Source organism: Botrytis porri (assembly GCF_014898465.1).
Source record: "Botrytis porri strain MUCL 3234 chromosome Unknown BPOR_017, whole genome shotgun sequence".
Lineage (NCBI taxonomy): Eukaryota > Fungi > Ascomycota > Leotiomycetes > Helotiales > Sclerotiniaceae > Botrytis > Botrytis porri.
This window is the reverse complement of record NW_024066091.1, coordinates 181199-208367: the sequence shown is the minus strand read 5'-3', so window position 1 is coordinate 208367 and position 27169 is coordinate 181199. Positions and strand designations below refer to the sequence as shown.

The window sequence follows — 27169 nt, the reverse complement described above, 5'->3', positions numbered from 1 at the left end:
AGAAAGAAGTCGTTCACCGCCCTTCATCGATTCCCATAATCTCAACTCTCTCCCAGCACCTCACATAACGGTGCAAGGAATAGGAATGCAACAGCATTCATATCCATCACACTCCAGACACTTTGTCTTTCCAGTGGTACTGGTACCCTTCACGATATCGGAGATGGTGGATGAGGCTGCAGAGCCAGGACCGTTGCGGTTGACGAGGCCGGTGGAGGTTGAGGTGCACATTTTGAGTTGTTTTATTTGACTTGGATTGAGGATGAGGTTGAGTTTGTGTGGTTTTGGGGTCTGCAGTGGGAATGTTTGTCAGTTTTGTGCCTGATTATTTATGATGACGATACAAGCTTGATAAGGGGAATGTCTTGGATTGTGACGGCTGTGGCGTCATATGTGGTACCAGCTAGCATCATATCATAGCTGTAAGAAATTCGGGGGAGTATCATAACTTACATCAACGTTGTGATTGATAGTTGTAGACAAGATTTCTGAATGGGGTTGGAATCTTTGAATGTGTTTCTGTGCTTGGGAAGAAAGGGCCAAGGAGGGAAGTGAATGATCTGATATATAATTCTAGACGTGGCTTGACACAAAGAAAGTCAATTGTTAGGCATGAATCTTGGAAGCTTGGAACTCGCCTAGCAATTGGCTCATCGTCATTTTGGACGATGTAATAGTGGAGGCGCAATTAGCGGATAATCATTATGACTTTCTTGCAGAGAATGGAACCTTGGTTAAGTTTCGGGTTTCAAGGGTGTCGTTTATCAATTTTATTTACTATGTGGCATTAAAAACATCCTGTCCGACTCGATCTCAAAAGCTGCCAAGTGGCTGTAGATTCCCACCTCCGTGCTGGTCTGCCTTCTTTTGGGGATGAACAGTGGAGCTTGGGTTCGACCAGGATAGCAAGCCGTCTAACATTTGAGATCAACTCGTCTGTACCAGAAACGGTTATAGCCCGTGAGGCTGTGGTGGCTAAGCCTTACCATTGTAGAATTTATATGCGGTTTTTCAGATGATATTTCGAGAGGGAATTCACAACGCCTCAGTAGACGCGTCTCGTCCGAAAATCCCTTATCGGAATATGGCAGCGACACCTAGATGCATGGCACTAGCGGATGGCTGTGTTCTATCCCGGGCTTCTCGAATCATCTGGACAATATTCTTTCAACCAAATTCCAGGTCCAATTGCTCCCAAATATCTTTTCCTTCGTCCTCTATTACATTCTCATGTTCTCGACTACTGGCATTTGCCTCATCTCCTAGTTTGATCTCGATAAACCCTTCTAGCATCCCTTCGACCTTCTCCTTCATTTTCATGATGCCCTCAGTCTCCGCCCTGGATTTGTCTAATTGGTCCTGCATCATTGCAATCAATGATTCTCGCGCTTGATATGGTCGATATTCGTTCAGCAGATGATGGAAATTGGCGAATATAGTATGCAAATCCCCGATCTTTTCGTGGCTCTATAGATGTCTCAATCAGCATAGTTTTTGGCGAGAGAGAAATGGCTCTCATACCTGTTCTGGATGGATACTCATTGTACCAACCAATTCTAAAAAATTCAACAGCAACGACTTTGCGAATCGTTTTAGAATTAACTTGCGATCCTCATGCTTCCCGGTTCCTGTTGGCGTGGTAGGTGGTGTATATATTTGTTCAATGCCCTCTTCAAGAGGAGGAAGTTCATTTTTAATCTGACATAAGATATTAGTACTTCTCATCCTCAATTTGACAGATCAATGTTCAGTAGCGCGTTCAACATACTTGTCGCATTTGTCCAAAGGTTCTGTAGAGTCCAGTCGCTGGTGGTTCTGGGGGTTGCAGAAATCGTAACTCGACGGGAACATCATGAATACGAGGAGGAAGCTTATAAGATAAACTGTCGGCGACCTTGTAGTTTGGAAAGTTCTCCGCACGTAGCTTCTCTATCCGTTCAAGATTATCGGTAGTAAATTGCTTCCAAAATAATGGTGGACCGGGGGAAACCTGTGCTATTAAGTTTGGCTGCTGCTGCTGTTGTTCCGCCATGATTGATTTTGGCAAGGATTATCTTTCATGGAATTGAGATAATTGACGAAACGTGTGATAAGTCAAGCTCTCCCAATGTTGGGGAGTTGTCGAAAGTTGAATACTTTTGTTTTAACAAACAATGGTAGATGGACTTGGTAGACAATCATTGATTAGATAGTAGCTTACAACCGAAGATCCCCCCGTGCCAGACAAGGCTGAGGAAAGTGGGTCGCGTGCCTTTCAAGGTACATCTTCTCACGAACTGCCCAGTTCATAACACGAAACCAAACGTTCTGGCACAATCTGTGAATTTTTTGATATATACTCCTTCAATGAGAAGAACCTGACTTTTACCGCTGCGCTGCGTCGCAAGAATGTCTCGAATCGGACGGAATAATGGAGGATTGACTTCAAAACCCGGTTGGATTGGTGCAGTAGCACGTTTCTGGGAGGTAAAGCCATTCAAACACATTATTTCATTTGTATTTTCACTCTCCTAATACTTCTATTCTAGAAAAGTTATGCGCCAGATTATGTTGGCTTTGTATTGCTATTGACGGCATATATTTTGGTAATTCCCCTGGTCCATTTTCCCCTTCTTATATACGTACAAGTTCTAATCAACCCCCTTCATTCAGATCGAATTTCTTCAAGAGCCATTTCACCGCATGTTTTTCATAAACAACATCAATATTCAATACCCACATGCTTTGGTGGAGAGAGTACCCGTTGGATGGAATTTGATATATGCAGGACTTATTCCATGCATAACCTTGGCCGTTTGGCTTGGAATTTCGAGAGCGAACCTCCACAAATCCCATGTCACTATGTTGGGCTTCTTTATAGGACTGGTTCTCACATCTTTTATTACTGATGTTATCAAAAATGCTGTTGGGAGACCTCGTCCCGATCTTATCTCTCGCTGCAAGCCTACGCCTGAAACACCAGAAAATAAGTTGGTAACCATTCATGTATGCTCGGAAAAAGATCACCATACATTGCATGATGGATGGAGAAGTTTTCCTTCTGGTCATTCTTCCTTTGCATTTGCTGGACTTGGATATCTCGCATTTTTCTTTGCTGGACAAACACATGTGTTCAGACCTAGAACTGATCTCGGGAGGGTACTCTTAGCCCTCGCCCCATTGCTTGGAGCTGCCATGATTGCGATTAGTCGATGCGAAGATTACCGGTAAGTTGCGCTTTCATTAATTTTCGATGACATTAACTAACGATATTATAGTCATGATGTGTATGATGTAACATGTGGATCTATCCTTGGCATTTCTCTAGCATATTTCTCATATAGAAGGTATTTTCCAAGGCTGCATTCCTCGAAATGTCATGAGCCTTACCCGTCACGAGAAGCTGCATTCAACCAAGGCTTTGGAAAGATAAAAAACGATGAAGAAACGGAAGTGGGTAGGGCTAGAGAGTTTGATGTATCTGACAACGAGAGTGATGCATCCTAAATTTTTCAAAAAAAAAAAAAAAAAAAAAAAAAAAAGTGGTAGTATCAGCCCATTGTATAGGTCAAGCCTCGTTTTCATGTTCTTGAGTCTCCCAGTCACTTTAAATTCATTTACAATTTTACCGCATTTGGGGAAAATGACTTGCTTCAGCTCTCTTTGTGTGTTTGAAACAATTTTTGGAGAAACCTCGTGGAAGTCTTTGTGACCATAATGACAGTATTTGTCCTTTGTTTTATAACTGTTAACTTCACTGCAAATCACTTGGTGCTTTGCGATATCTGTTCAACTTCAATTTCATATCACTTATACTATCCTTGTCTTTGATACATCATTTCTTCTGACACCTAGACTTCGGGGGAAGTATCATTTCTTTTAACTCGTAGTAATGAAACAAAAATCGGGCGCCAAGGATTTTGGTTTCTATTGTGTTGATATCCTCCTTGTGCCCGGTTCTGAGCTTAGAGCAATATGGCCGACGCACTTCCTCCCGTCAGGCAGGGTCGGCTGGTACATCTAGCTGAACTGTTAAAATTTGGGCGAATTGAGGTCAAAGGTGCTTCTCAGTGGCTGCAAAAGCATTTTCTGCTGCTATTAGCTCTTGGAGCATCCACAGTATATCGAACATGGCCCACTACGCCACTGACTGGCTTGTTGCGGTGGGTAGGCGGAATATATTTTTATTATCAAGCCTACTGGCTGGTGAACATTTACACGTTCAAAGATATACATAAATGTAGCTCAATTTTGGAAAACGTAAAAGGTTGGGAACCGGGGTATGATTTTTGGGAGATGCGTAACGATCAATGGTGGCTTTATATGTCTTGTCTAGGAAATGACGCTGGCTGGTCGAAGAGATTGTGGGATAATGTGGTAAGTAGCCCCGACACTGACTTGCCTGTCGATACTAAATGTCAAAGGACGCGATTTACGAATCGATTAATAGACTGTCTGATATTCTCATGCCGGATTGGCATACGGACCAACGGGTGTTATTATATACACTTGTTAGTAGATGATCACTTTCCCGATAGTCATACCAACATTGTCTAACATGGTGTCTACAGCCAATGAATGTAATTTCTGTGGGCTTGTATCGACTAATCGTATGTGATGATATTCACCCTTCCTTCTTCTTACTCAAACTTATAATATTGTAAAGGTTAGAAAACAATTGCCTGAGTGGATGTGGTATCCAATGGTTCTTGCGTCAAGCGCATTCATAAACAACCTGCTTCACGGAGCCCTCATTGTATATTTTGGCCACATTGCACCCGGCCTTGTTGAGTTGGCTATTTGGCGTGTGGTTGAATTTGGCGTCCCGGCTTTCCTAATATTTTATAGACAAGAATGGATACCTTTACGTGTTGCATCAATGATCTTCGAACGTCAGAGAAGGTTGGCTGCTGCTGGACGTGATTGGGACAACGTTCAGAATCAGCAAGATCAAGAAGAGTTGGATCTTATTCGGTGGTGGAGAGGAGGTTTATTCCGTCGTGCTCGTCTCGAAATTGCTAAAATGATTGTTCGATGTTCGATTATATCAAATCTGCTTTTGGATGCGTGTCGGTCTCTTTGGATCTTTCGAGAAACTCGACGGGGTTTGAGGAACCGAGTCGCAAATCTTACACAGCAAATAACCGTCATTGAACAGCGATTAAATAACGCTATAGAGGGCCGAAATGGTTGGAGGAGAAGGTTTCTGCAAATGCTGAGGTTGCGAAATGGATGCATAGAACATCATCACCATTTTGAAGTTCAAGGTGAGAAACAGGCAGCATATGATGAACTGTTGGCAAAATTCAACGCACAACGTCAAGCTTCAAGTGCCTTGATATTAGCGGGAGGTCCAGCTAGAGCGACAGAAAAGTTGCTTGGCGTGGCTGTTCACACAAGAGATTTGCACCGTAAACAGATACAAACTCTTGTTTCTTCGTTCGTAGAAGCTGGTGCTGAGATGGTCATACTCAAAAATAAGGTCAAAACGTTAGAAGAGGATCTCAAAACCGTCAACGATGGTAGGGCAACAATGTTGTGGCGAGAGACGGCGCAAGAAAATCTTGAATTGAGGAGGCAGGCACAGGAAGAGATTTTGGAACGAGATGTGACAATCAAGCGTTTGAGAGACGATCGAGATGAAAGTGCTGTAACATCACTTAGTTTGGATTCTAGAGGACAACAAATCTTACGAAAACTGCAAGAGAGGTTGATAAGTGCGGAGAACAACCTCGCCCATTCCGAAATGATAGTGGAGAAAATGAAGTTTGATGAAGTCAGGCATGAAGAAGAGATGAAACAGATCAAGAGGGATGCATTATATGGGGAGTCTGCGCGGCTGGGGGAGTTGTACACAGATGCAATCATCGAAGCTAATGAGTTGACGGAAGAGCTCAAGAAGTTTGAATTTTCTACAGATCCGGAACATGATATTGAGGCGGTTCAACGTCAATGTGACGAAGAAAAGGAAAACTTGAACCGCGAGATTGCGAGCAAGGACGTGCAAATAGCTACGTTCAAGGCACAAATTGACCACGCGATGGGCTCTATGAATTGGGCTGATAATAGATTCGAGCCTCTGGACAAGTATTTTGGTTTTATCCCTGGCGCAAAAAAGGAAATCAGACGCATGTCGATAGCACTTGAGAAGGTTCATTTCCAGAATATAGTACCTCAAGAACCTCAAATGGTAGATCAAATGCGTTACTTGGAGAATTTGACTACTGAAAAGAATCTGTTAATAGATGAGAGACAAAGTTTGCGAGTGATTCTAGCCGAGCTCTTGCAGAATAAAACTCAGAGTGAAACGGAACTGGCCAGATTAAGAGATCGGGTGGCTCGGAGGAACACACAAGTGACTAATCTAGAGACACGAAATATGGAACTGCAGGTTCAACTCAGAGAAGCACAAGTGGCAGAACCAACACTAGTGGAAGCTCTGAATGTTGCGGAAATAGCGACTCCCATTATAGGAATTTATGCAAGGAACCTTCTAGCCTTAAATAGAGAAATGCAAGAAAGGGGTAGAGAGATGCCAGACATGCCAGATATTCCGGAAGACAATGGTATTTCACGTGTAGAAGGAGAGCCTATAGAAATTTCTGTATTGAGACTTTGCAACCAGGTAAAAGTCAGGTTTGACGATTTATCAAGGTTGGTAAGAGAGAGTGACCCTCCATGGCCAGGAGCGACAAATGACTGGGTGGACGATGATACGGACAGTCCGGAGAATTTGAGTGCGCGTAAGCTCAATCGGATATTAAAATTGAAAGACCTTTGGGATTTTATCGGAACGTTACATTATGACACTGTTCTTTTCGTCCGCGAGATCTGCCAAAAATTCGGCGTAGAACCTGGCGTTGAACTACCCGAGAGACCCCAGTCTCCATCGCCTCTACCTTCCCCAACTCCATCTCCGCCACCTCCTCGTTTTAGGGATAGAGATCTATTTCCAGCAGTATTCACAAATTATGAGGTATTTGATATCGAGAGATGGAATGTGTTTCCACACGATCAAGATAATATAACTCCTGCTCTCAGTGTCATATCGGCGTTGCAACGATCCATCCAGGAGCAATTACCGTATCATGTTGAGGGCGATCTTGAGCCCATTATATTTCAGAATCACTTAGCAGGTACACTAGGGAGAGATAGCAACTTCCTGATCGACCCAATTCATGAACGTGAGGTCGCTGAAGTTCTATATAAAATCAGGCATTCGTTTGTTCTGAAGACTGTTACACAATTTCCCCGACGGAATCGTGGCTTCAAGTATCTGTCCCGGGAAATTCTGTATCCGGATACCTTGGAAGTGATTCTACCCAAAACGGTCGTTGTATTGTATTTATCAGGTGATATTTGGCAGGGTATGAGCTTGAAGTCAGTTGATTCTGAGCATGAGTCTGACAGCGGATCTGGTGGTCAAGCCCCTCCACCGGAGCCACGTTTACCTGTGCTGGTGGAATTTGATTTGACAGACTGGAAAGTAGATTTTGTTGTCGACAAGTGGACAATCCCTGGACAGGCTGTTTTACGGGAAGGTCTATCGTCAATAAGTGCAGTGGCGAATTCCTTGCACTGGCAGTATCCAGGCGTGTTATGGGATAACATAAGGGCAAACGAGGCCTATGAGGATCTCTTTCATAGATTCCAGAGAGTTCATCCACACCACGACGGAGATTATTTTCTAGAGCATATTCAAGTGGTATTGAGAGGTATACTAAGAAAAAGAGATAACAGACCGCATTACAGACTCGCAGTCATTACTGCACACGAGATAGCTGCTGGAGATTTTAGATTTTTTGAGAGTATTCATGGAGGCGACTCAGGGAGTCCTTTGCTTTACGTAGGTTACCATCCGCGAACTGGATGGAGGGGTATGCGGAGAAGGCGGGATGGTGAATCTAAAAACTTTATTGGAGATCTAGAATGGGGCGTCTCAGTTCAGCAGCCACGAGCCGAAGAGATACGAGCCGTAGAGCTACAAGCTGAGAGATTACCCGCTGAGCGTTTACCAGCTGAGAGGCTACCCGCTGAGAGGTTACCCGCTGAAAGGCTACCAGTTGATCCAATTGTGATTAATGAGCCAGTCGAGGCACCACCAATACTACCAGCTGTCATTTTACCCAGGATTGAGAATTATGGCATCAATTCTATCCGAGCCCCATTCAACAGAGATGGATGGACTTTTGACCTCGATCTAGAACATTTCAACGAAGGTCTGACACGTGGTGGTAATCGAACACTCTGGATACATGATTGCGCTCCACGAGCGGTGTATCATTCACTCCACCATCAACATCCTAACTATTTGAGAGGTAACCTCACTCTAGAATTAGTATTGCAAGCATTTAATGATGTTTTTCCCGGGCACGAAAATTCTTGGAAAGATGAAGAAGTCGCTAGAGTCCTCAGAGGATATCCGACGCTAGGGGGTTATGAACTTGCGATTGTCAATTGCGTGGTTCATGATGACAATACTATCATTGCTAGAGATTGGTCTCAACCAGAAGGATATAATTCTGAAAATCGAAACTTATTCTTTGTTGCGTCAGTCATTGATGGGCGACTAGGATACTGTCAGGAAGACAATAGACACCATTGGGTGGGTATGAAATATCGAGATGGCGAAGCAGTACCAAATCCTCGGTTATTCAGACACCAACCAGTCATCCCTCCTTCCAAGCCTCCAAAATCAAAATTCGTGTCTTTATTAAATGCAGCGACAAGCAGTCAAGCGTCGAAGAAAAGCCCTGTGTCAAAGAGTAACGCATCTGCTTGGTCTAATTTCGATACTTCGAAAAGCTTCGTATCCCAGTCTGGTAAAAAATGGGTTCCACCGTCTACTGTACCCACGAATCTTCCTATAACTATGATACCCTCTGTTCAAACCGGGCAAAGGATTGGAACCCCGGTGCAACAACAAAATCAGCCACCACCACAGAGCTTACAACCCGCTTCATCTTCCTTCAGATTGCAATATTGGTCACCATTTGGTACGGCTGCGCAGCAACAGCAGCAACCACCAGATTTAAACCGTCATACATTACCTGTTCCTTTTGGCGAATTTTTTGTTCATCCCACACCGCTACAACAACAGCCGCCACAGCAAGGTCAAAATATACAGGGACAAGGAGGTTTCGGTATGAATATCGCTAGTAGAAACGAACAAATGGAACTCGCGCATGAACTTCGAGCGGAACAGAGTCATGGAGGTAAATTTTTGAAGAAGGATAAGGAAACGGGGATAGGTGGGGGGAATCCGAGAGGTAGAGGAAGAGGAAAGGGAAGAGGAAAGGGAAGAGGTAGAGGAAGAGGTCGAGGAAGCGATAGCGGTAGTGGTGGCGGTAGAAGGGACGATCGAGGGAGCGGACAGAAAAAAGATGATAGGGATGCTGCTGGTGGTAGTGGTGGAGGAGACGGTGGAAGCGCGGGCGCGGCAGGTAATGATTGGGAGGATGAAATCTGAGGTTACATAAGTGGTCATCAGTTATGACGGATTACGTGATGAAGAGGTTTTGTCTCCTAGATATCTCTCAAAGTTCATGTCATGAGTTTGATTTCTCGACACTGGAGGAAAAAAAGATTGGAAAATTAGATGGGCCTAGGGGATGGATATTTGGTTCATATTTTCGGACAAGAACGTAGGAGAACAGATTGGATACTACCTACTTGTACATTTTTATTCTTTGTTTTCTTAGTTTTTTTATTCAAGACTACTTCGTAGTGTGCATGATTAAGTCTAGCGAACCCACGAACATCTTTTACGGAAGTGATTGTGATGTTATTTGAATGAAATCATTTCACTGCTTGCTTGAAGTTTTTTATTTCCCTTCAATTAGTATCTTGAAGAATAGTGAGAGAAGCCTTGTGAGAAATTCAGCATGATTGATTAGTATTGTTCAAATAGATTAAATGCTATAAATTCCCACATAAAAGATTATATTAAGTAGCGACAATTGAATGACTTCGCCCACATATCATTTGCTTGCCAACCCAGTCCAAGTATCTCAGATATTATAAATACCTCCAGGGCTAAATCCCACTAGTCTCTCAGAAGCATCACTAGGCCTGAATTTTTCCTCTTTTCCAGCAAGCTCGGATCCCTTCGCCTTATTCTGCACCTCTACAAACTCAAAGCCTTCTGCACCTGTCTTTGATTCCTCTGGGAGCAAATCGTAGATGGCCCGGGAATATTGCGGATCGATATTCCAAAGCTGGGCAAGGTAACCTACTTTAATAACCTTTGTGTCGACAAAACGCAACATGTTTGCCGTGTTTTGATGCAAGTGATCTCTTTGTGTCTCGGTCATTACACGAGTGTATAGTTCTCTCGCTTGATCGTAATCTGATAGTTTACCCTCGTGGTGGTAATGACTCTTGCGAGATACAACATTATCGGCTACAGCATAAGGAGCCTCGGCCACATCGGGACGGAATTTGTGCTTAAAGGAATTGGGTACGTATTGTGGATTTCCGGCATGGTTTGCATCGACACGCATTGGGCCGTCAAAATTGAGTGAACTGTATGAACCTGCCATGAAAGGACAGTTTACAGGAACTTGATGAAGATTCACTCCAATGCGATGATACTGTGCGTCGCGATAGAAAAACATGCGGAATTGTAAGAGTGGATCAGGACTATCTTCAATACCGGGTACCATGCTTCCAGGTGAAAATGCGGCTTGTTCAACATCGCGGTGGAAGTTTTCTGGGTTCTTGTTCAGGACCAACTTTCCAAATTCGCGCATCTATTTTCTGGGTTAGCAAGTCGCAATCAGGAGTGATGACTTGAGTCAACTAACCGGGAATTTATCTCTTGGCCATACTTTGGTGACATCAAATGGGTCAAAACCGAGAATGTTCGCATCGGCTTCATCTGGTTGCATAATCTGTACATGTGCTGTCCATTCCACTTCTTCTTCCTTTTCCAAAAAGTCCCAAAGATCACGTTTGGAGTAATCAGGATCGACTCCACTAAGTTTGATGGCTTCATCCGCCGTGAATTGTTTCTGTCCATGTTTGGCAATGAAATGATACTTGATGTAAACAAATTTCCCTTCTTTGTTCACCCACTTAAACGTGTGACAACCATAGCCATGATTAAATCGCCATCCTTGTGGGGTTCCATGGTCACTGAAGAACATCATACCAGCATGATTGGCTTCTGGAGTCAGAGCAAGAAGATCAAAAAGAGAGTTATAATCAAGTAAGAAATTCTTAGGATTGCGGCTTTGTGACCGAATGACATCAGGTCCTTGAATGGGATCTCGACAGAAAAAGACGGGCTGTTGAAAGGTTAGAAAAAATATTGTTTCAGCAACTTGAGTAACATACGAAGTTGAGTCCAACAATATCGTAATTTCCTTCTCCGGTATAGAATTTGACTGCAAACCCACGTGGATTACGTGCCAAGTCAGGAAATTCACGTCCAAGGGTGACAGTGGAGAAGCGCATGAAGACTGGAGTCTTCACACCCTTACCACTTAGAAAGTTTGCCTTTTGAATATTAGTATAATATAATCAGCCGATGGGTAAGACATGTCAAGGTTCACCTTTGTCAAGTCCGAGACATCTGCAGTCGTCTCAAAATAACCAAAAGCTCCACTACCACAAGGATGAACCATTCCTGTTTCTTCGTCAACATATGGTTCACAAGGTATGCATCATATATAAGGACTCACTCTCAAGATTCTTGCTTCGATTGAAGTGCTGCTGTTTTTGAAACAAGAAAACATCACTGGCCAAAGGCAAGCCTCCTACCGTCTTACTGTGTGCAGGGTCTGGAAACGGGATACCTTCATTGTTGGTAAAGTAAGGGCCATTGTCTTCACGCATACCTCCGCTTTGTACGCCTGATACTTTGGAAATAATTGCTGCAGGGCCATCATTTGCATTGTTGAAGAGGGAGCCATGCTGAAGCGGACGAGGGTCACCACCTGCGCTGCCAATTGCAGATTGGATTGCTTGAAGAGGATGAACGTTTTGAGCCATTGCGACCATTAATTGAGTTTCTGTGGTTTCGGCTGGGATTGCTTCCTGTGAAAACTCCTAATTATAAAAAGAGCAAGAAGTGGTGACACTGCCTCAAGATGAGGAAACCTCTGAAGTTAAACTACCATCTTCCCTCTAATGTCGTCCTCACGTCAAGATGACGTGCCGAATTGAAATCAGAACTCTCTATTGTAAGCCTAACTTACCTGACGTATCCAAATTATGGTTAACATCACGACTGCAAGCCAACATATTCCTTATGGTTACAGTGTAAAATTACCCCGTACAAAGTACTCGTTGATCGGAGGAAATTCTCCGCTCAAAATGCTCCTATTGGAGCATCATTCATTTTTGTCTTGGTGCTGCATTCCGGTAGATGATGATAGTCGGCCATTGGTAAACCAACTGTCCATGGAGCCTTTTTGTACTATTATCCATTTGAGATAAACCAAAGTGTCCCTATGAAGCCAATCAAGATGATTATATATCTGTAGAATATCTCCCCGCAGTTTGGATATCTTTATCCGGAGAAGCGTGAATTGCTAGTGAGGGGCGAATTGGTGATTACCGGCGTGATTACTAATCATTTCCATCAATCTGACTAATAAAAGTCGATTATTGATAACGTGGTTTATCATCGAGTGGCCCATATCATCGAGTGGCCTACTTTCACCTCAATTTACATCTGTCTCTTTCAACATACGTTTTATCAACAACCTATAATGAATTCGAATAATCAAGAAGCTTGTATACTCTTTATTATCGAAGCTATTCATAAAGATAAAAAATTAAGTATTTGAAAGGTTGTTATGCTTTATAATATTCTTTATACGATTTTTTGATATAGAATGGAAGGTTTATCTTTTTGTATAGAAATTTGAGTGAATTGTTATAAGATTATAGAATTAGAAGAAGAGATGATTGTTTAATATATATTTGATATAGATTTAAAAGGATTTTTATTTAAATTAAAGAATGTGGAAGATATAGTGAATGATATTCTCAAATCGAGGGGTGTGAAATGTATTAGGAAGCTTTAAGTGTATCGATTTGTAAAGTGTTGAATTGAATTAAAGATACATTTTAGTTATGTTTATAACTTTTAAAGAACTCTTTATAAGGATTTTAAGCTTTTTGAAGAGTGGTTTTGATTAGTTGTGAATATATAAGCGAAATATAATATTTTGGATGGAGATTTCTATAATTTTGATGAAATAGGCTTTATAATGGGGATTATATGTACAACAATAGTAGTAATTAGTGCTGAACGAAATGACAGAAGTAAGATAGTACAGCTAGGTAATCAAGAATGGGCTATAGCAATAATATACGGAAATGGAGAGGGTGAAATTATTCCTTTATTTCTAATAGTTTAAGGACAAGTTCATCTCTCTAATTGGTATACCGAAACAAATCTTCTTACAGAATAGGCTACTAAACCTACATCTAATGGGTGAACGAATAATGAGATGGATTTAGAATAGTTGAAATATTTCAATAAGTATATTAAGAATCGAAGAAAGGGTAAATATCGAATATTGATACTAAATGGATATGAAAGTTACGAATCAATAGCTTTTCAAATATACTATAAAGAGAACAATATTATATATTTATATTTATTATTATATTCAAGTCATTTAACTTAATCATTTAATGTTAGTTGTTTTAGCAATCTAAAACGTTCATATGATAGTCAAATTAATAGGTTTATTAAAATATATATTAATCATATTTTAAAGATTGAATTCTTTATAGCTTTTAAAGCTGTATATAAGGAATCAATCACTTTTTAGAATATGAAATCAGGATTCTGAGGAACAGGTTTAATCTTATTTAATTCTGAAGCTATATTCTCGAAATTAGATATTCAAATTCGCATATTTACCTCCCTCTCTTTCGATCTAGATCAATGGATCTCTCAAACCTCTTGTAATTCAACAGAAGCTCTTTCTCAATCAGTATTAGTTAAATCTCGAATAACTTGTTATTAATCAAGCTTTCTTATATTTATATTTGAAATTGTATTAGCTTTAGTTAAGGGTATAGAGAGATTAGCTTATGAGAATATATTTTTAAGTATAAAGAATTGTATATTTTGGATAGCAAATGAGGTATTAAGTAAGTGTTGATGTGTAAAAAAAACTCAATTATGTTAAGGAAAAATGTTTACTGAATAAAAGGTTCTTGATATATTATCTTAGTAAAAGGTTGATATTTAGATTCAATGTGATGAGTGTTAAAAAGGAGGGAATTCTAATAAGGAAGCATCTTTTAATTGATGTTGTAGTAAATGTGGAAAGACAGAATATAATACAAGAACCTGTCAAAATAATATAATAGATTCTAAATTATTAGATTCTTAATAGTTTTAATCAATTGATTCAATTATTGTTGAATAATATGGGTTTGAAAGTGTAAATTGAGGTGAAAGTGGGCCACTCGATGATATGGGTCACTCGATGATAAACCATGTTAACTAAACTAATGTGGTTTAACACTGAGTGCACCATATCACCGAATGCACCACTTCAAAATACACCAAAATTAGCCTTTTCCTAATATTCATATTTTAATACTTAATCAATATTTTTTAAAAAACAAAAAAGATTTATTAATAAGAAAATATTTTTTATAAAAGTATTAAGTTTCTATATAAAAATTTCTATTATATTCTATAAAAAGTGGAAATTGTCACGATTTTCGTTACAAAAAACTATTCCTATAATAACTACTATATTAATTCAAATTTTTATTAAATAATTAAATTTTTATAATATTTATATAATTAAATGTTACAATTTCAAATTTTGAAAAATTATATTATTAAATAAAGAAAGTGCACGGTTACGCACAGACGTATTTTGTATGTAAAATTCGTGGTGCACTCGGTGATATGGTGCACTCGGTGTTAAACCACGTTAGCTTCTTTACTCTTTATGTACGTTTCGTCATCACTTTAGATTTGAGGTTCATGATTGTTGGATTCTAGTGCGGACTAAACAGCACCCCTGGTAATATACGTAATTATAGGGATAGATGGTTATGGTTCTAGTTAAGATCTTTTTTGGGGTTGGGGGTGGGAGGTTTTCATGTTGGAAAGTAGATCACGTTCATATATCTTTTTCGATATCTTTTTTAACCCCGCGATCATAGGTAAGTAAGCCAGATCTTTGGAGAGCGGTAAGGAGCTCCAATAGTGTACTTATACATCTCTCAGAGTGGCCCCTCATCCCTAACCGCCCATCGCTAACTCCCTTCACATCATAGTCTCCCGAGTAATCAATTAGCGCTGTCAACAATCCTACAATGGTTCAAGAGAATAGTTTGCTCAGAGCATTAAAAAGGCTGTGGCTAGAAAGAAATGCTTTGGTATAATCGAGCGATTTACATATGACTTGGGAATTATGATTATCAACGGCTTATTCAACAGAAGAAAAACCATCACGTTTCTTGTTTCTAACATGCCCATTAAGATTTTGCATCAGCATGGTATATATCAATCAGTATTTCGTTGAATGATATAACTATTCATAGCAGCTTTCTAGCGGGTTGGAAAGATACGAGGTGAGAGAAGAATGCAGTTTCTAGATTATTCGCTTAAGTTGTCGGCCCTCTCCAAGCTGGAGCCGACACTATATACACCCCAATAGCATATAGACTTCTTGAACCCGACAATTACATACGATTTGAGAGGCTGAGCTGTGGCATTGTCGGACGAGGAAAATAAAGTGCAGAGAGGTTGATATTTACCGACAGGAATTCACATTCGTATTTCATGATTAGATCCCCTAGAGTCAAAGAGTATTCTACTAGTTGTGAAAAAGAAAGTGTTGGAAAGAGCATGATTTTACAAATAACCAACATCAGATTAGTTGAAGTGAGAAATTTCACTTAAATGAAGCTAAGAGATCAAAGGACGTGATTTTTCAAGCATCTATTGAGATGTGCTCGTTGAAAACATGCAGTAGTAACCATTCGTATGTTCTCTCAAAGTGGACTATAATGTTGGACTGTTCCACCTAGTGACTGGTTCCACTCAAACGCTCCCCAATATCCATTCCTAGCCTTCATCTCGTATTCATTTCATCTAAATACAGCACAATCCCCTCGCAAAAAGCAATGACACTGATTTGAGCCAGCTTAATTAAGATTAAAGTTTTGCCAAATTCACGATATCTGTCGAAACTCTCCTCATCCAAAGCGCCTGCCTCTGCTCTCCCTGTATTTGACAACATCTCCCCTCTATACAACAGACTTTGTTCGTGATCCCCCTTCAAATCGATCAACCTGAGCATCTCCACTATCAGCATTCATTCCGTCAACTGAATTCACTGCATCTCCGTCATCTGCGCCAGATTTCCGAATCGGCCTGCTTGGAAGTATGACAAGAAGCAGAATAGTACTTTCGAGTGAGAGCTCCTCAGCGATAGCGAAGTACCTCGGAAAACGCTAGATGCTAGTATTGGGAAGCTTCTCGAGTGCCGATCTGAGTTCCGTATCGGTAATAGGAAATTTGCCTGTAGAAATCATGATTTGATGATTTAATAGAATATCGATGTATTGCCGTGTTGTTTGAGTCTTCAGGTCGAAAGTCTCTTGATAGAAGGTTTTGAGCACATTGTCACGAAATAGAGGATGTTGTGCCTGATCCATTACAACTAATTTATTCCAGCTCCCCGCTATATTACAGCTTGAATAAGATCGACAATTGCAGCGCGTTGAATATCGTTTATGGCCGAGTTGAGAATAGAGATCGCATAGTCTTTTCTGTTTATGTAGCTTTGGTATATTCTCATTGCATATCTGAGTCTGTTTCTGCTGGTACCGCTACTGTTGTTTCAGTGTCACTAAGGAACCCTAGTGTGTTTGCTGCCACCATAGCCATTACGACCGAGTTCTCGAAGAAGGGGTAGTTTTTGCCGTTGAAAACTACAACTGGACCCCACTTCGTCAAAACCGAAGTTTCATTTTCTGGTTGTTCCGAAGCCATCGGAACAGTTGTCTTCAAGGTCTTGTGATATCGATAATCAGGTTGTTATTGCTGGACCATTGGAGTGTGCCACAAAGTCCTGATATTGTGAAAGAAGTTGAGGTGTAGAGTTCGAGGCTACCGTTACTTCTCTATAAAAGTGTAGAAATTGTGCGTGAATTGCATTTGCCATCACAGATTCACTATATATGAGAGAATCACACCAGCGAATCACTTGATTCCACTATAATATGCTCCTTACCACCGGAGTTGAATAGGTATATTCAGTACTGGTACTCCTATTACAAATGTGAAGAATTTGCTGCACGGAAACACACTCAAAGGAAATAATCCCATAGGAACCATCAACTCAAATCTCTGAATGAGAATTATGGTACCAATTAGCTTTAAATTCTATTTAACTGAGAAAAGCAGTTCATTCTATAATTATTATTACTCTAAAATGTATCTATGGATGTGAGATACTTCTTAAATTCGTCCAAAATACCAATCTGCTCATACAAACAATATACACAGGCGTACACCAAGATCTCTCATATAAATCAAACCTACATCTATCATGTGATCGATAGACCTTAGGGTGCTGGTGTTACAGGATGCATGAGTTTATCTTTAATATGAGATAGGGTTTCTCTGAAGCCGAGATGGTGTCCGTGATTGGATTTTCTGTTTTCTTCCTGTGGATTCCTTTTCCCATAATAACTTGCTTCAGACTCAGAGTTACGTCGACGGCGGGGATTGGAATTAACGGAATCAATTGAAGGGTGATGAGAGTTCTGAGACTTAGGCTCCTTTCGATAATATGGATCACTTGGTTGCAAAGATATAAATCGACGTCTACTAGACGTAGAACTGGATATCGGTACTGGAAGTGACTCAGAAGTCTGTGGTGGAACAGGTTGACCGGCTATCATAGTTGGCGTGACTTGAGGGTACTGAGGTACGGCGACTACCTGGGGAGCATTCACAGGTGGCATTACGTGGCCTCCAGGTGGAAGGGCACCGACCATTGGATAGATTGGCGGTGCTGTTGATGATAACTGAGGCACTGATGATCGTCGCGAATGATCTTGCTGAATGTTTATAGATGGCTCTATATACTCACTCACCATCGGCTCATGCATCGGTAGATTTGTTGTCTTCTTAGTCAACGGGTAGTCCCCAAAAGACTCCTTTCTGTCACGAGGGCGTCTATGATCATAATAGTGCTGTCTTCTATGCCATGAACTTTTCCGGGGTGCCAAGCGGTGACGCCTAGGATTTCGGCAACGATGCTGATGCTGATGCTTATGATGATGATGATGATGATGATGCGAATGTTCTGGAGGTATACCTATGATCTTAAGGGTAGGTTTCGATTCAAAATCTACTGTCTGAATATTCTCACCAGGCTGTACTCTCAGTATCGTCAAGTTTCTTGGTAACCCCATATCTTGCATCGGCAGTTTCCTTTCAGCTTCTTGGATGGTTCTGAAAACTCCAGATGCATGGGCAGCTTTCAGTAAATTAGTGACGCATTACATAATTGTATAGTGAGCCAATTCACTTACGAATAATTGGCTGGAATAGAAGATTTATTCTTCCATGACTTCCATGCAACGTTTGTAAGAAATTTAATAATGCTTTTGGGGCAATCCAATTGCCATGATTGTTGCTAATATACATATGCTGAAGACGATTCAGCACTCTGTTATTGTTATTTGTTGGCATGATCTCCCAAAGGAAGAAACTTCGGGAACGGCGGCGAAGGTTAACATCTCTAAATTTCAATGTTCTGTTGGTGGATCGTGTTGGGTTTAATTTACCCCAACGTCCAACCCAGGGATCTTTTGAGCCGGATATGTAGGCACTAACTCTCTACCAGATTGTCAGTAAATACAACATGTAATAAGAAAAATAAGGAATTAAATACAGTATTGTCATCTTCTAAGGCGAGTCTAGATGCGTCTCTCGCTTCTCTCTTGTCTCTCGGTATTCTTGTTTGGAAAAATACATACAATGTATTTGGTTTCAAAACCCGTAGTGAAGTCATGGTGTGGACTGAATGAATTGATCGTCCAATCTGATTTTAAAAGATTATTAATGGGCTGTGATTGCACTCTATTGAGAACTGAAGCCATTAGAGATGGGCATCTTTTCCATTATATTTTGATTGACCGAAGATATGACGCCATGCTTGAGGGCAGGATTGGTAGGATATGGTCTGGTGTGTATGTTCAAACTGGATTAACCAAAAATATAAGTGACGTAGAAAGGAGAAATGGTCTAAGACAGGGTCTTACAGCCTCTGGGCAAGCGCTTATCATCAATTCCAACAAGCAGATTGGAGGTGGTTTAGCAGCCATTGCTGCGGCCAGAATCTAGACTGTAGATAAGCGAGCATCTGTAAAAGGTCAACCGGAACCACGCCGTTGGTTGAGATTGCCATGCCAGGGAGGGAATCGAGTTTCTGTACTTGCTGAATTGACACAGGGAGTTTAAAGGCTTGTAACAGCCTCTGATTTGGAAACTCGTGTACTTTTATACTCGAGTTTGTTGTAGCCATCATTCAAATGTATGTAATTCACGGAAACACATGTGTCAATTGAAATGCGTGGTTAGGTGTTCGCGACACTCATCCTTTTGACAGAGCACACAGTGGATGATTGGGATGATGAATATTCACCTGCTATTCCACTTTAAATTATGATGGAAAGGTGAAGACAAAAAAGATGCTGCACCAAGCATTTCAATGTGGCAATTGAGGCAGGAGCTACCTGTCCTCATTATCAGCTGACCCTTCCACGATACCGTCTTGAAACGTGATTTGACAAAGTAGAATGAATGAGAGGATGGACATCTAGAGTGAAAACGTAACCAGGGAATGTTGAGAGCAATTTATTAATTAGATTCTCTCAAACTTCGTAGCAAAGACGAGCAGCGGTTGCGAGAGATACTACTTTCTAGAAAACTTGGAGGTCATCATATGTCGTACGTACAGAGTACTACTCTGTATTTTTACCATACCTTTTCTCAAGTATCTTCACAGCGACGACGATACTAGGTATATAGCGTAATTAGACATTACGTCGAATTATCAAGCTTCCGTTTATATTTTCCTCTGTAAAGTGGGATGTAAAATCTGATATGCACGATAAACACATAGTGATGTTACACTGCATATGCGGGGATGCCAGCCACAGACTTCGCCTCAGCGACTTTTCCAGCTCTGAACTGAGGCAGTGCATCATACATAACAGTCTCACAATTAATTGTACCGTAAGATTTTGGGTTGTTAAAAAATCTTTCCTCATTGAATATTCGAAACCCTTTAATTCCAAATCGTGGAATTTTGGAGCGGGAAAGGAGATATATGAGCGCAATTGAATTGGCGACAGCTAGGGCTCAATTCACCATGGCGGGCGCGGTAGATGATGGATGGACAATGGTGATCGGACAACCCGCCAGTGAGATACGGGAGGAAAAGCAAATAGAAGAATGGGAGCGCTCGAAAGGGGGCTGGTCTGGATTTGGTAAACATCCTCAAAACTGGACGGATCATAAGAAATTGCACCTATCGTCAGAAAAAGAATTAGGCTCCGGAAGCTATGGGCTTGTGCAGCGCGTTACATATGGTGCCGTTACCATGGCCCGCAAACAGTGAGCATTGTCTCCAACACTCCGGTTCTATGACTCCGTGAGGCTGATGTGTATTTCTCAGCGTGATACCTCGAGGTGGAATGACGGTCGAAAAGCTCCGGGAGGAAGCTAATGCCATGGAGGAATTGGCGCATAAACATATTTTGAAGCTGGTCGGCACATATACGTATAAGCGCAAAAATCTATACCTACTTCTTTATCCGGCGGCAACATGCGATCTGAGCAATTTTCTCGATGATATAGAAGGGATTCGTTCCGATACGTGTGCCGATAGGGATGATGCGATGAAACGACTTTTTGCTCTCGGACTCAAGGATATTGGAAAAATTGACGATTTGTGTATGTTGAGACGACCAATTCTCCCTTCAGATCATCCGACACATATTAAAAGGACAGAAACCGCACTGGGATTCCTACAACAGCTTATGGGATGTGTTACAGAGGCATTGTTATACGTTCATGATAAAGGTATTCGGCATCGGGATTTAAAGCCCAAGAATATTTTACTAAGTCCCGGTCGGGTATACCTCGCCGACTTCGGTATCGCGAGAGATGTCAAAGATTCGGACAATAGCATAACCTGTGGAAGATATGGTACTGCGTCTTGGATAGCTCCGGAGGTTTATGATGGGGAGTATCATCATATGTCTAGTGCAGATGTTTTTTCCCTGGGTTGTATATTCCTCAATATTGCGACGGTATTATATGGAGATTCAACTGAATTAGCGACATTTGACGAAGTAATGAAGGAGAAGGAATGGCCAATGAAGTATGAGATGTTATCTAAACATCTTAATAAATTAAGGGACAAAGCAATAAGAGCAGCATTAGCAGACGAAGAAGAGCCCAACTTCGACGCCAAGAATATACTTGGTCTGGTGGAGAAAATGTTGTTATATGAACCGGAACAGCGACCTTCAATCAAAGAAGTTAACGAGAGATTATGTGAACTTGGAGGCTTAGATCAAATCTATCATTTATCTTGCTGTCACAAAAAGAACGACATCATGTCTCGATCAATAAGTGAGTTTCTTCTATCCATTTCCCAACCAAAACCCACTCTAACCATACAACCAGACACAAAAATGAGAAGCATCTCCGAAAATAGTCTTTCCTCAAAAAGCCGAATCTTGGAATTAGAAACCGAAAACATCACTCTTCGAGAACGTCTCGCAACTCTCCAAAATAAAGATCAAACCTACGAATTACGAATCGAACACGAACGCAACCACGCAAAGAAACAAAACGACGTTCTGAAAGAACGTTATGAAAAGCAATTAAAAGCACAAACCGAAGCCCTGATGCGCGCAGAAGAACGCATCAAAGTACTCGAATCAAACAACCCGCACAAACGCCGACCATCACACACCCGAGGTCGCGGTCGCAATGTTCCCTACGGAACACCACATCCAACCAATACCCTCAATATCAACAATCTCGCCTTCCACACCAACTCCAGCATCTCCATGCCATCTCCATCTCCATCTCCCTCCCCCTCTTCCAATCCGAACCGCAACCCCGCGCCCCGCACCCCAGAAAGTTATTTCGCCCCCCGTAACCCCAGTTTCACAAACCTGAAAGACCCCTCCCTCTCTCTCACCCGCCGTCCCTCCGGCATTCCCATCCCCACCCGCTCTCCAACCCCCATCACCACACCCCACAAATCCCATTTCCCTCCCCCTCCCACTAGCAACAGTAACAGTAATCCCGCCAGTCGTCCCGGAAGCGGAAACTCCACACTAGTCAGCAGTACCCATTCTATCTTTTCGCTCAAGAGTAAAATGACGGATACGGATGGGAGTATTACGTCGACGGAGAGTTCGGGGGAAAGGATGAGTTTACCTGGGAGTCCGGGGCGTGGCGAGACAAAAGAGGGATTAGGTGAAGGGCTGGGAGATAGGAGGATGAAGATTAAGAATGGGAATGAAGGGAGAGAAAGGGAAAAGGAAAAGGAAAAAGAAAGGACGATTAAACCTACATGGGCGAGAATGGTTATGGGGAAGACTTGAGAGATGGATATGCCGTAATACCAGATAAATACGCAGATATAGCATACAATCTCTTCCTAAGTCCAACATCTAAAATCTACTCCTCCTTGAACCCCCTCCCTCCCCTGAATCTAACCACCAACAATCTACCTTTGAAAGCCTTCAACAATTCAATTATTCCATTTCAACTCAACTCAACTCAACTCCAACAATTATACCTACCTAGTTAAACAATATTCAAGAAATCATTCGATATCATATCAATGATTATACAATTTTTACCACTGACTTGATTGAATTGATATATCACAGAATCGACACATCATAGAAATTCATGAGAATGCTCATTCATAGCCTCTCATCTCTCTCATACATAAAGCCTATAAGAAAATCATAGTTCCGAGAGTTCTGCGAAAGCTTTTCGTATGTGCAGAGAATTACTAGCTTCGTAACTACGAGGCTCAATCTAAATGTAATCTTACATCGTTCTCTTCTAGTTGGGAGAATCTCTTGACACCTGGATGGTACTAGACCCAATCATATTTATGATTATATAGCAAAACATATGATGACATTCACACATATATATATATACATATACACATACACATATACATATACATATACACATACATATATATATACAACACCACCCCGAAGAAAATTTCATTCGGGAATTGATTGCGACCGCCAGCGATCACATCATTTCATTGAATAACTTTTATATACATACATAAATAAATACAGAAACCCTTACCCTCACCGTCCACCCAACCTTCCGTACTTCGCATCCTTCATTTCGCATAATAGCCTGCAATATCATTAATCCATCTTCTTCCCCTTTCATTCCATTCCTAGCAATTTAAAAGCAATCTTCATCCACCTCTGAATTTTCACCTACAACGTTTCTACACCTGAAAACAGTTACATATCACCACCGCTCTCTACTTTGTACTACTCTTCTTCTTTCCCTTCTTCTTACTCTTCTTTTTACTATGACCTCTCGAACTACCAACACCACTTCCACTATCCGCCCCCGTATTATCCGTCTGACTAGATCTCTGACTCTTCCTCTCTCCATCAGCCAATTTATCCGTGCTTGCTGCATTACTCAAAAATTGCATGAACTTATTTTCTCCTCCATTAGCACTCTTGCTTCCACTACCAGTACTACTTGAGTGTAGTACTCTACCATCTTTATGATTTTCCTCTTCACTACTTGCGTTTGTCTCCAAGACCATCTTTCTAATACCACCAGCTTCTACCAAGTTTTCTGTGATACTTCCACTTCTAGCTGTACTTCTCTTCTTGGATGGTTTGGCTGGAGGACTTGTACCGCTTTTTTGAGATGGTAGGGATCCGACGGTATCTGTACTTTTGTTTTTGTTGAAAAAGTTGGAGATCGAAAGATTGTTGCCGGGTGATTGTGGTTGCCCTACTGGGCTGAGTGGACCATCATATTGGGGTGGTTTGGTCGAATCCTCCTCGACAAGTTTACTAGGAATGCGGTTGCTTAAAGTACCATAACCTTGTTGCAAAGCTTGAACTCCATCTTTGGCGTCTTGTCCGGCTGATCTGAGTAACCCTTCCCCTTCACCACCATGAGGTCCTGGAGAGTCATGGTATGGCTCAAATTCAGATTCCTCGACAACAGATCCACGATGAGGAATCGAGTCCGTTCTGGAATCGGTCCTATTACCAGCAAGAACGTTTCCAGGCTTGATTTTGACAGACTGATACTTTGTCATCTTTGGTCGACTAGCAAGATTGGATGGGCCTAGATGTTTCAAGTGTTCACGCATATCATTCATATTAGCTCTGACGGCAACGATGTTTCTGTCGTTGTCACCTGTTGAAACTCTACGCATGAATGTCGTCTTGGGACTAGTACCGAAATGATTGGCAGGGCTGACGCTTCTAACATCGGTTTGATTACGTCTCCTTCCGCCAGCATGCAAGTTATTTGGACGGTCTTCCGAGAGATCAATGAGACTGTCCTCGGCACCTTTAAGGGAACCATTGGCCGGCGGTTCAACGACTTGATTTGGCTTGATTCTTGAAGATTTGGGAGCTGGGGCCATTCGTCTGATGGCTTTGTGAACATCAATATAAACATCAGACTCATCAATAATTTCCCTATTGTTTGTTAATTCCATGCAAGTAAAGAGCGACAAATTCTACTTACTCTCCAATTAGCTCTTCGATGACATCTTCTAATGTAACCACACCGGTAGCACCAAAGTTCTCGCCAGGATATTCAGAAACAAGTACCATATGAGATTTTCCTTCTTGGAAGAAATTTACAATATCCAAGCAACTAGTTTCAGGTCGAGTCTCCGGTAAAGTAGCCAAGGCGAAATCACTGACACGTTTACAGTCTTCCGGATCGTATGTAATGAGAATCTTAACCAGAAGCATACCGACAAAATTCTTCTCATTTCCGGGTTCGTAAATAGGAATTCGAGAATAACCAGCACTCAAAATGACGTTCATAGTATCCTCATCAAGTATCGTATCGGCACTCATAGTGAAGACATCATCCATTGGTGTCATGATATCTCCAACTGCTTTCTCTTTCAAGTCCAATACTGCACTGATGATTGTAACTTCATCTTGGTTCAATCGATCGCTAGGACTTGTTCCTAAAGTTTTGTGCAAAGTGACAAGTGTCTTGAGACCAGATTTCTTGTATACGGTTCCGTGATCCTCTCCTAGTAGTTTATCGAGAAGTTTGGCAGTTGGCCATGCAACAGGTGCTAATAGCCACATAAGACCTAGCACAGGTGGTGCCATAAATGCTCCGATAGAAAGACCATATCGCACACAAATTGATTGAGGAATGACTTCTCCGAAGATAACTAACGCAAATCAACACACACTCCATCAATGCGATAACTATACAACGTACCAATCAGAACTGTACTACCAAGAACCGCAGGCCATCCACCACCGAGTGATCGATCGAGTACGATAGGCAGCGTTTCGTTGACAATGACATTGCTGAGTAGCAATGTCACAAGAACCCAATGTTTACCCTTCTGTAATAATCCATATACCCTTTGTGCATGTCTCTGTTCCTTTCCTTCACCGGAAGTCGCGATAACTTGTAAATAAACGCCATCTTGTCCCATCAATCTGGATGCAAATTTCTATTAGCATGGGAACTGTGTGAACTTCCATTGAACACTCACGCAATCGTCAATCCCGCGAAAGCACCTCCAAGTAGAACCAGAACAGCTGCAACTGATAGATATAACCATAAGCTTGCATCTTCGGCATCTTTTGGCGCATCCTCTTCACTGGCAATCCCGAGAAACGCTGTAATAGGAGCGGCAGATACTGAGGTGATTTGGCAGATACTCAAGAATAGAATCTTCGCAAGGCCCAAGATGGCAGGTCTCGTAGAAGTGTAGCCATTGCTGATGAAGCTTGAGCGACTATTTCCGACCATCGATTTTGAGGTCATCTCAACTCTATCTATAATTTGTGATGTATTCTCCAATGATCACTGTCCACGACAGTAATTCAATTGGGTCCAGCTCCCTGTATGTTACTCTGTAGTGTGGTTAAAAGAGGTGGAGCTTTTTTTTTCTCTCTCGAGATTCTTTTCGGGCTCTGGTTACTTATTTAGACTGAGTACTGGGATGATCTGAAAGTTCTCGGCCGAGATGTGGATACTACCTAGGCAAGTAATGAATGGGTGATAAAAGTGGCAGGTTGGTGTAATGATCACGACATCAATGTGGTGGTGGTACTATATGAGGTGTGGGAATTGAAGGAGAACGTCGAATTGGAATCCAGAACACGGCAGTTTGATACTGACAAGACTCATCAACGTTATTCGTGAAGGATTCCTATATTGATGTACTGAAGTGTGGTTGTGGTTGGTGTTGCGTGAAGTTCAATCATTCAGTCTGGACAAACGAAACAAAGAAAAGAAAGTTAGTGAAGCCTACCTTGATAAATCTCCTAATTAGGGTTGATACATCAGGGGCTCATCTCCTTTGGCCAATCAGATCAGTCCCAAGCACATATGACGATGGTGGTGCTCCACTTAAATCGGATATTCCTTGGTATCCCCATTCACTATTCACTCCCATTCACTAAAATCACGCTTCACTACGCACACGGAGGAGGTGTGTCCAGGACCTTATTAATAATACAATTATTATTCTTTCTCGATTCAGAGGACTAAAAGTTTAGTTAAATAAATAGTAACTAACTTATGATAATTGAGCAATATCCACGGATTCGTTCCAACACTATTAATAACTCCTATAGATTTGTTTGTGGTTGATTGATTTGTTCTAGAATTTATTATGGTGATTAATGTTGGCCTCTTTCTCCTCCTGCGCGTAGGTATGGAGGTCTGGTACCGGACGACTGGTTCTCTCTACCCCGTATCTCGTATACATTTTCTATATTTTCCATATTTTCCATTTCTGACTTCTGCTTTTTCAGTGTTTCACTAGAATCACACTACGCCGCTACTCATCAATCAATTATATCATCACTACCAAGTCAAGTACCAAGCAGTCGGTCAGTGCTTACGTCATTAGCGTGTATATCCTCGACG

The 27169-nt window shown here is 41.4% G+C and overlaps 9 protein-coding genes across 9 annotated transcripts; 3 read left to right on the top strand and 6 right to left on the bottom strand.

The window, feature by feature from the left end:
• Positions 1-60: 60 nt before the first annotated feature.
• On the bottom strand, positions 61-989 carry EAF01_010596 (uncharacterized protein; the record flags this gene model as incomplete). The annotated part of the gene is made up of 4 exons (XM_038918853.1): positions 61-291; positions 454-488; positions 779-914; positions 987-989. 4 exons carry the CDS (start codon positions 987-989, stop codon positions 61-63), a joined length of 405 nt encoding a protein of 134 aa, XP_038765556.1.
• A 178-nt stretch (positions 990-1167) lies between these two features.
• On the bottom strand, positions 1168-2032 carry EAF01_010595 (uncharacterized protein; the record flags this gene model as incomplete). The annotated part of the gene is made up of 3 exons (XM_038918852.1): positions 1168-1467; positions 1522-1698; positions 1769-2032. 3 exons carry the CDS (start codon positions 2030-2032, stop codon positions 1168-1170), a joined length of 741 nt encoding a protein of 246 aa, XP_038765555.1.
• Positions 2033-2388: 356 nt separating this feature from the next.
• EAF01_010594 (uncharacterized protein) lies at positions 2389-3486 on the top strand (the record flags this gene model as incomplete). The annotated part of the gene is made up of 4 exons (XM_038918851.1): positions 2389-2466; positions 2529-2585; positions 2653-3206; positions 3258-3486. 4 exons carry the CDS (start codon positions 2389-2391, stop codon positions 3484-3486), a joined length of 918 nt encoding a protein of 305 aa, XP_038765554.1.
• Positions 3487-3954: 468 nt separating this feature from the next.
• Positions 3955-9448, top strand: EAF01_010593 (uncharacterized protein; the record flags this gene model as incomplete). The annotated part of the gene is made up of 4 exons (XM_038918850.1): positions 3955-4142; positions 4224-4356; positions 4551-4589; positions 4646-9448. The coding sequence occupies 4 exons, from the start codon at positions 3955-3957 to the stop codon at positions 9446-9448; spliced, it is 5163 nt and encodes a 1720-aa protein (XP_038765553.1).
• A 541-nt stretch (positions 9449-9989) lies between these two features.
• Positions 9990-11973, bottom strand: EAF01_010592 (uncharacterized protein; the record flags this gene model as incomplete). The annotated part of the gene is made up of 5 exons (XM_038918849.1): positions 9990-10730; positions 10785-11267; positions 11317-11478; positions 11535-11608; positions 11664-11973. The coding sequence occupies 5 exons, from the start codon at positions 11971-11973 to the stop codon at positions 9990-9992; spliced, it is 1770 nt and encodes a 589-aa protein (XP_038765552.1).
• A 4795-nt stretch (positions 11974-16768) lies between these two features.
• Positions 16769-16966, bottom strand: EAF01_010591 (uncharacterized protein; the record flags this gene model as incomplete). The annotated part of the gene is made up of 1 exon (XM_038918848.1): positions 16769-16966. The coding sequence occupies one exon, from the start codon at positions 16964-16966 to the stop codon at positions 16769-16771; it is 198 nt and encodes a 65-aa protein (XP_038765551.1).
• Positions 16967-17541: 575 nt separating this feature from the next.
• Positions 17542-18998, bottom strand: EAF01_010590 (uncharacterized protein; the record flags this gene model as incomplete). The annotated part of the gene is made up of 3 exons (XM_038918847.1): positions 17542-18461; positions 18517-18823; positions 18879-18998. 3 exons carry the CDS (start codon positions 18996-18998, stop codon positions 17542-17544), a joined length of 1347 nt encoding a protein of 448 aa, XP_038765550.1.
• Positions 18999-20216: 1218 nt separating this feature from the next.
• Positions 20217-22916, top strand: EAF01_010589 (uncharacterized protein). The gene is made up of 3 exons (XM_038918846.1): positions 20217-20605; positions 20667-21628; positions 21683-22916. The coding sequence occupies exons 1-3, from the start codon at positions 20319-20321 to the stop codon at positions 22612-22614; spliced, it is 2181 nt and encodes a 726-aa protein (XP_038765549.1). The 5' UTR covers positions 20217-20318; the 3' UTR covers positions 22615-22916.
• A 347-nt stretch (positions 22917-23263) lies between these two features.
• Positions 23264-26487, bottom strand: EAF01_010588 (uncharacterized protein). Its single transcript, XM_038918845.1, has 4 exons — positions 25785-26487; positions 25502-25728; positions 24779-25451; positions 23264-24729 (listed from the first exon to the last, which is right to left on the bottom strand). Exons 1-4 carry the CDS (start codon positions 26057-26059, stop codon positions 23538-23540), a joined length of 2367 nt encoding a protein of 788 aa, XP_038765548.1. The 5' UTR covers positions 26060-26487; the 3' UTR covers positions 23264-23537.
• Positions 26488-27169: the final 682 nt, after the last annotated feature.

Coding starts and splice junctions, on each gene's coding strand:
- EAF01_010589 (XM_038918846.1), top strand. CDS start 20,319: ATGAGCGCAATTGAATTGGCGACAGCTAGGGCTCAATTCACCATGGCG. Junction 20,606..20,666: donor GTTACCATGGCCCGCAAACA/GTGAGCATTGTC, acceptor TGTATTTCTCAG/CGTGATACCTCGAGGTGGAA. Junction 21,629..21,682: donor CATCATGTCTCGATCAATAA/GTGAGTTTCTTC, acceptor CCATACAACCAG/ACACAAAAATGAGAAGCATC.
- EAF01_010588 (XM_038918845.1), bottom strand. CDS start 26,059: ATGACCTCAAAATCGATGGTCGGAAATAGTCGCTCAAGCTTCATCAGC. Junction 25,452..25,501: donor TGGTAGTACAGTTCTGATTG/GTACGTTGTATA, acceptor GATTTGCGTTAG/TTATCTTCGGAGAAGTCATT. Junction 24,730..24,778: donor ATCGAAGAGCTAATTGGAGA/GTAAGTAGAATT, acceptor AACAAACAATAG/GGAAATTATTGATGAGTCTG.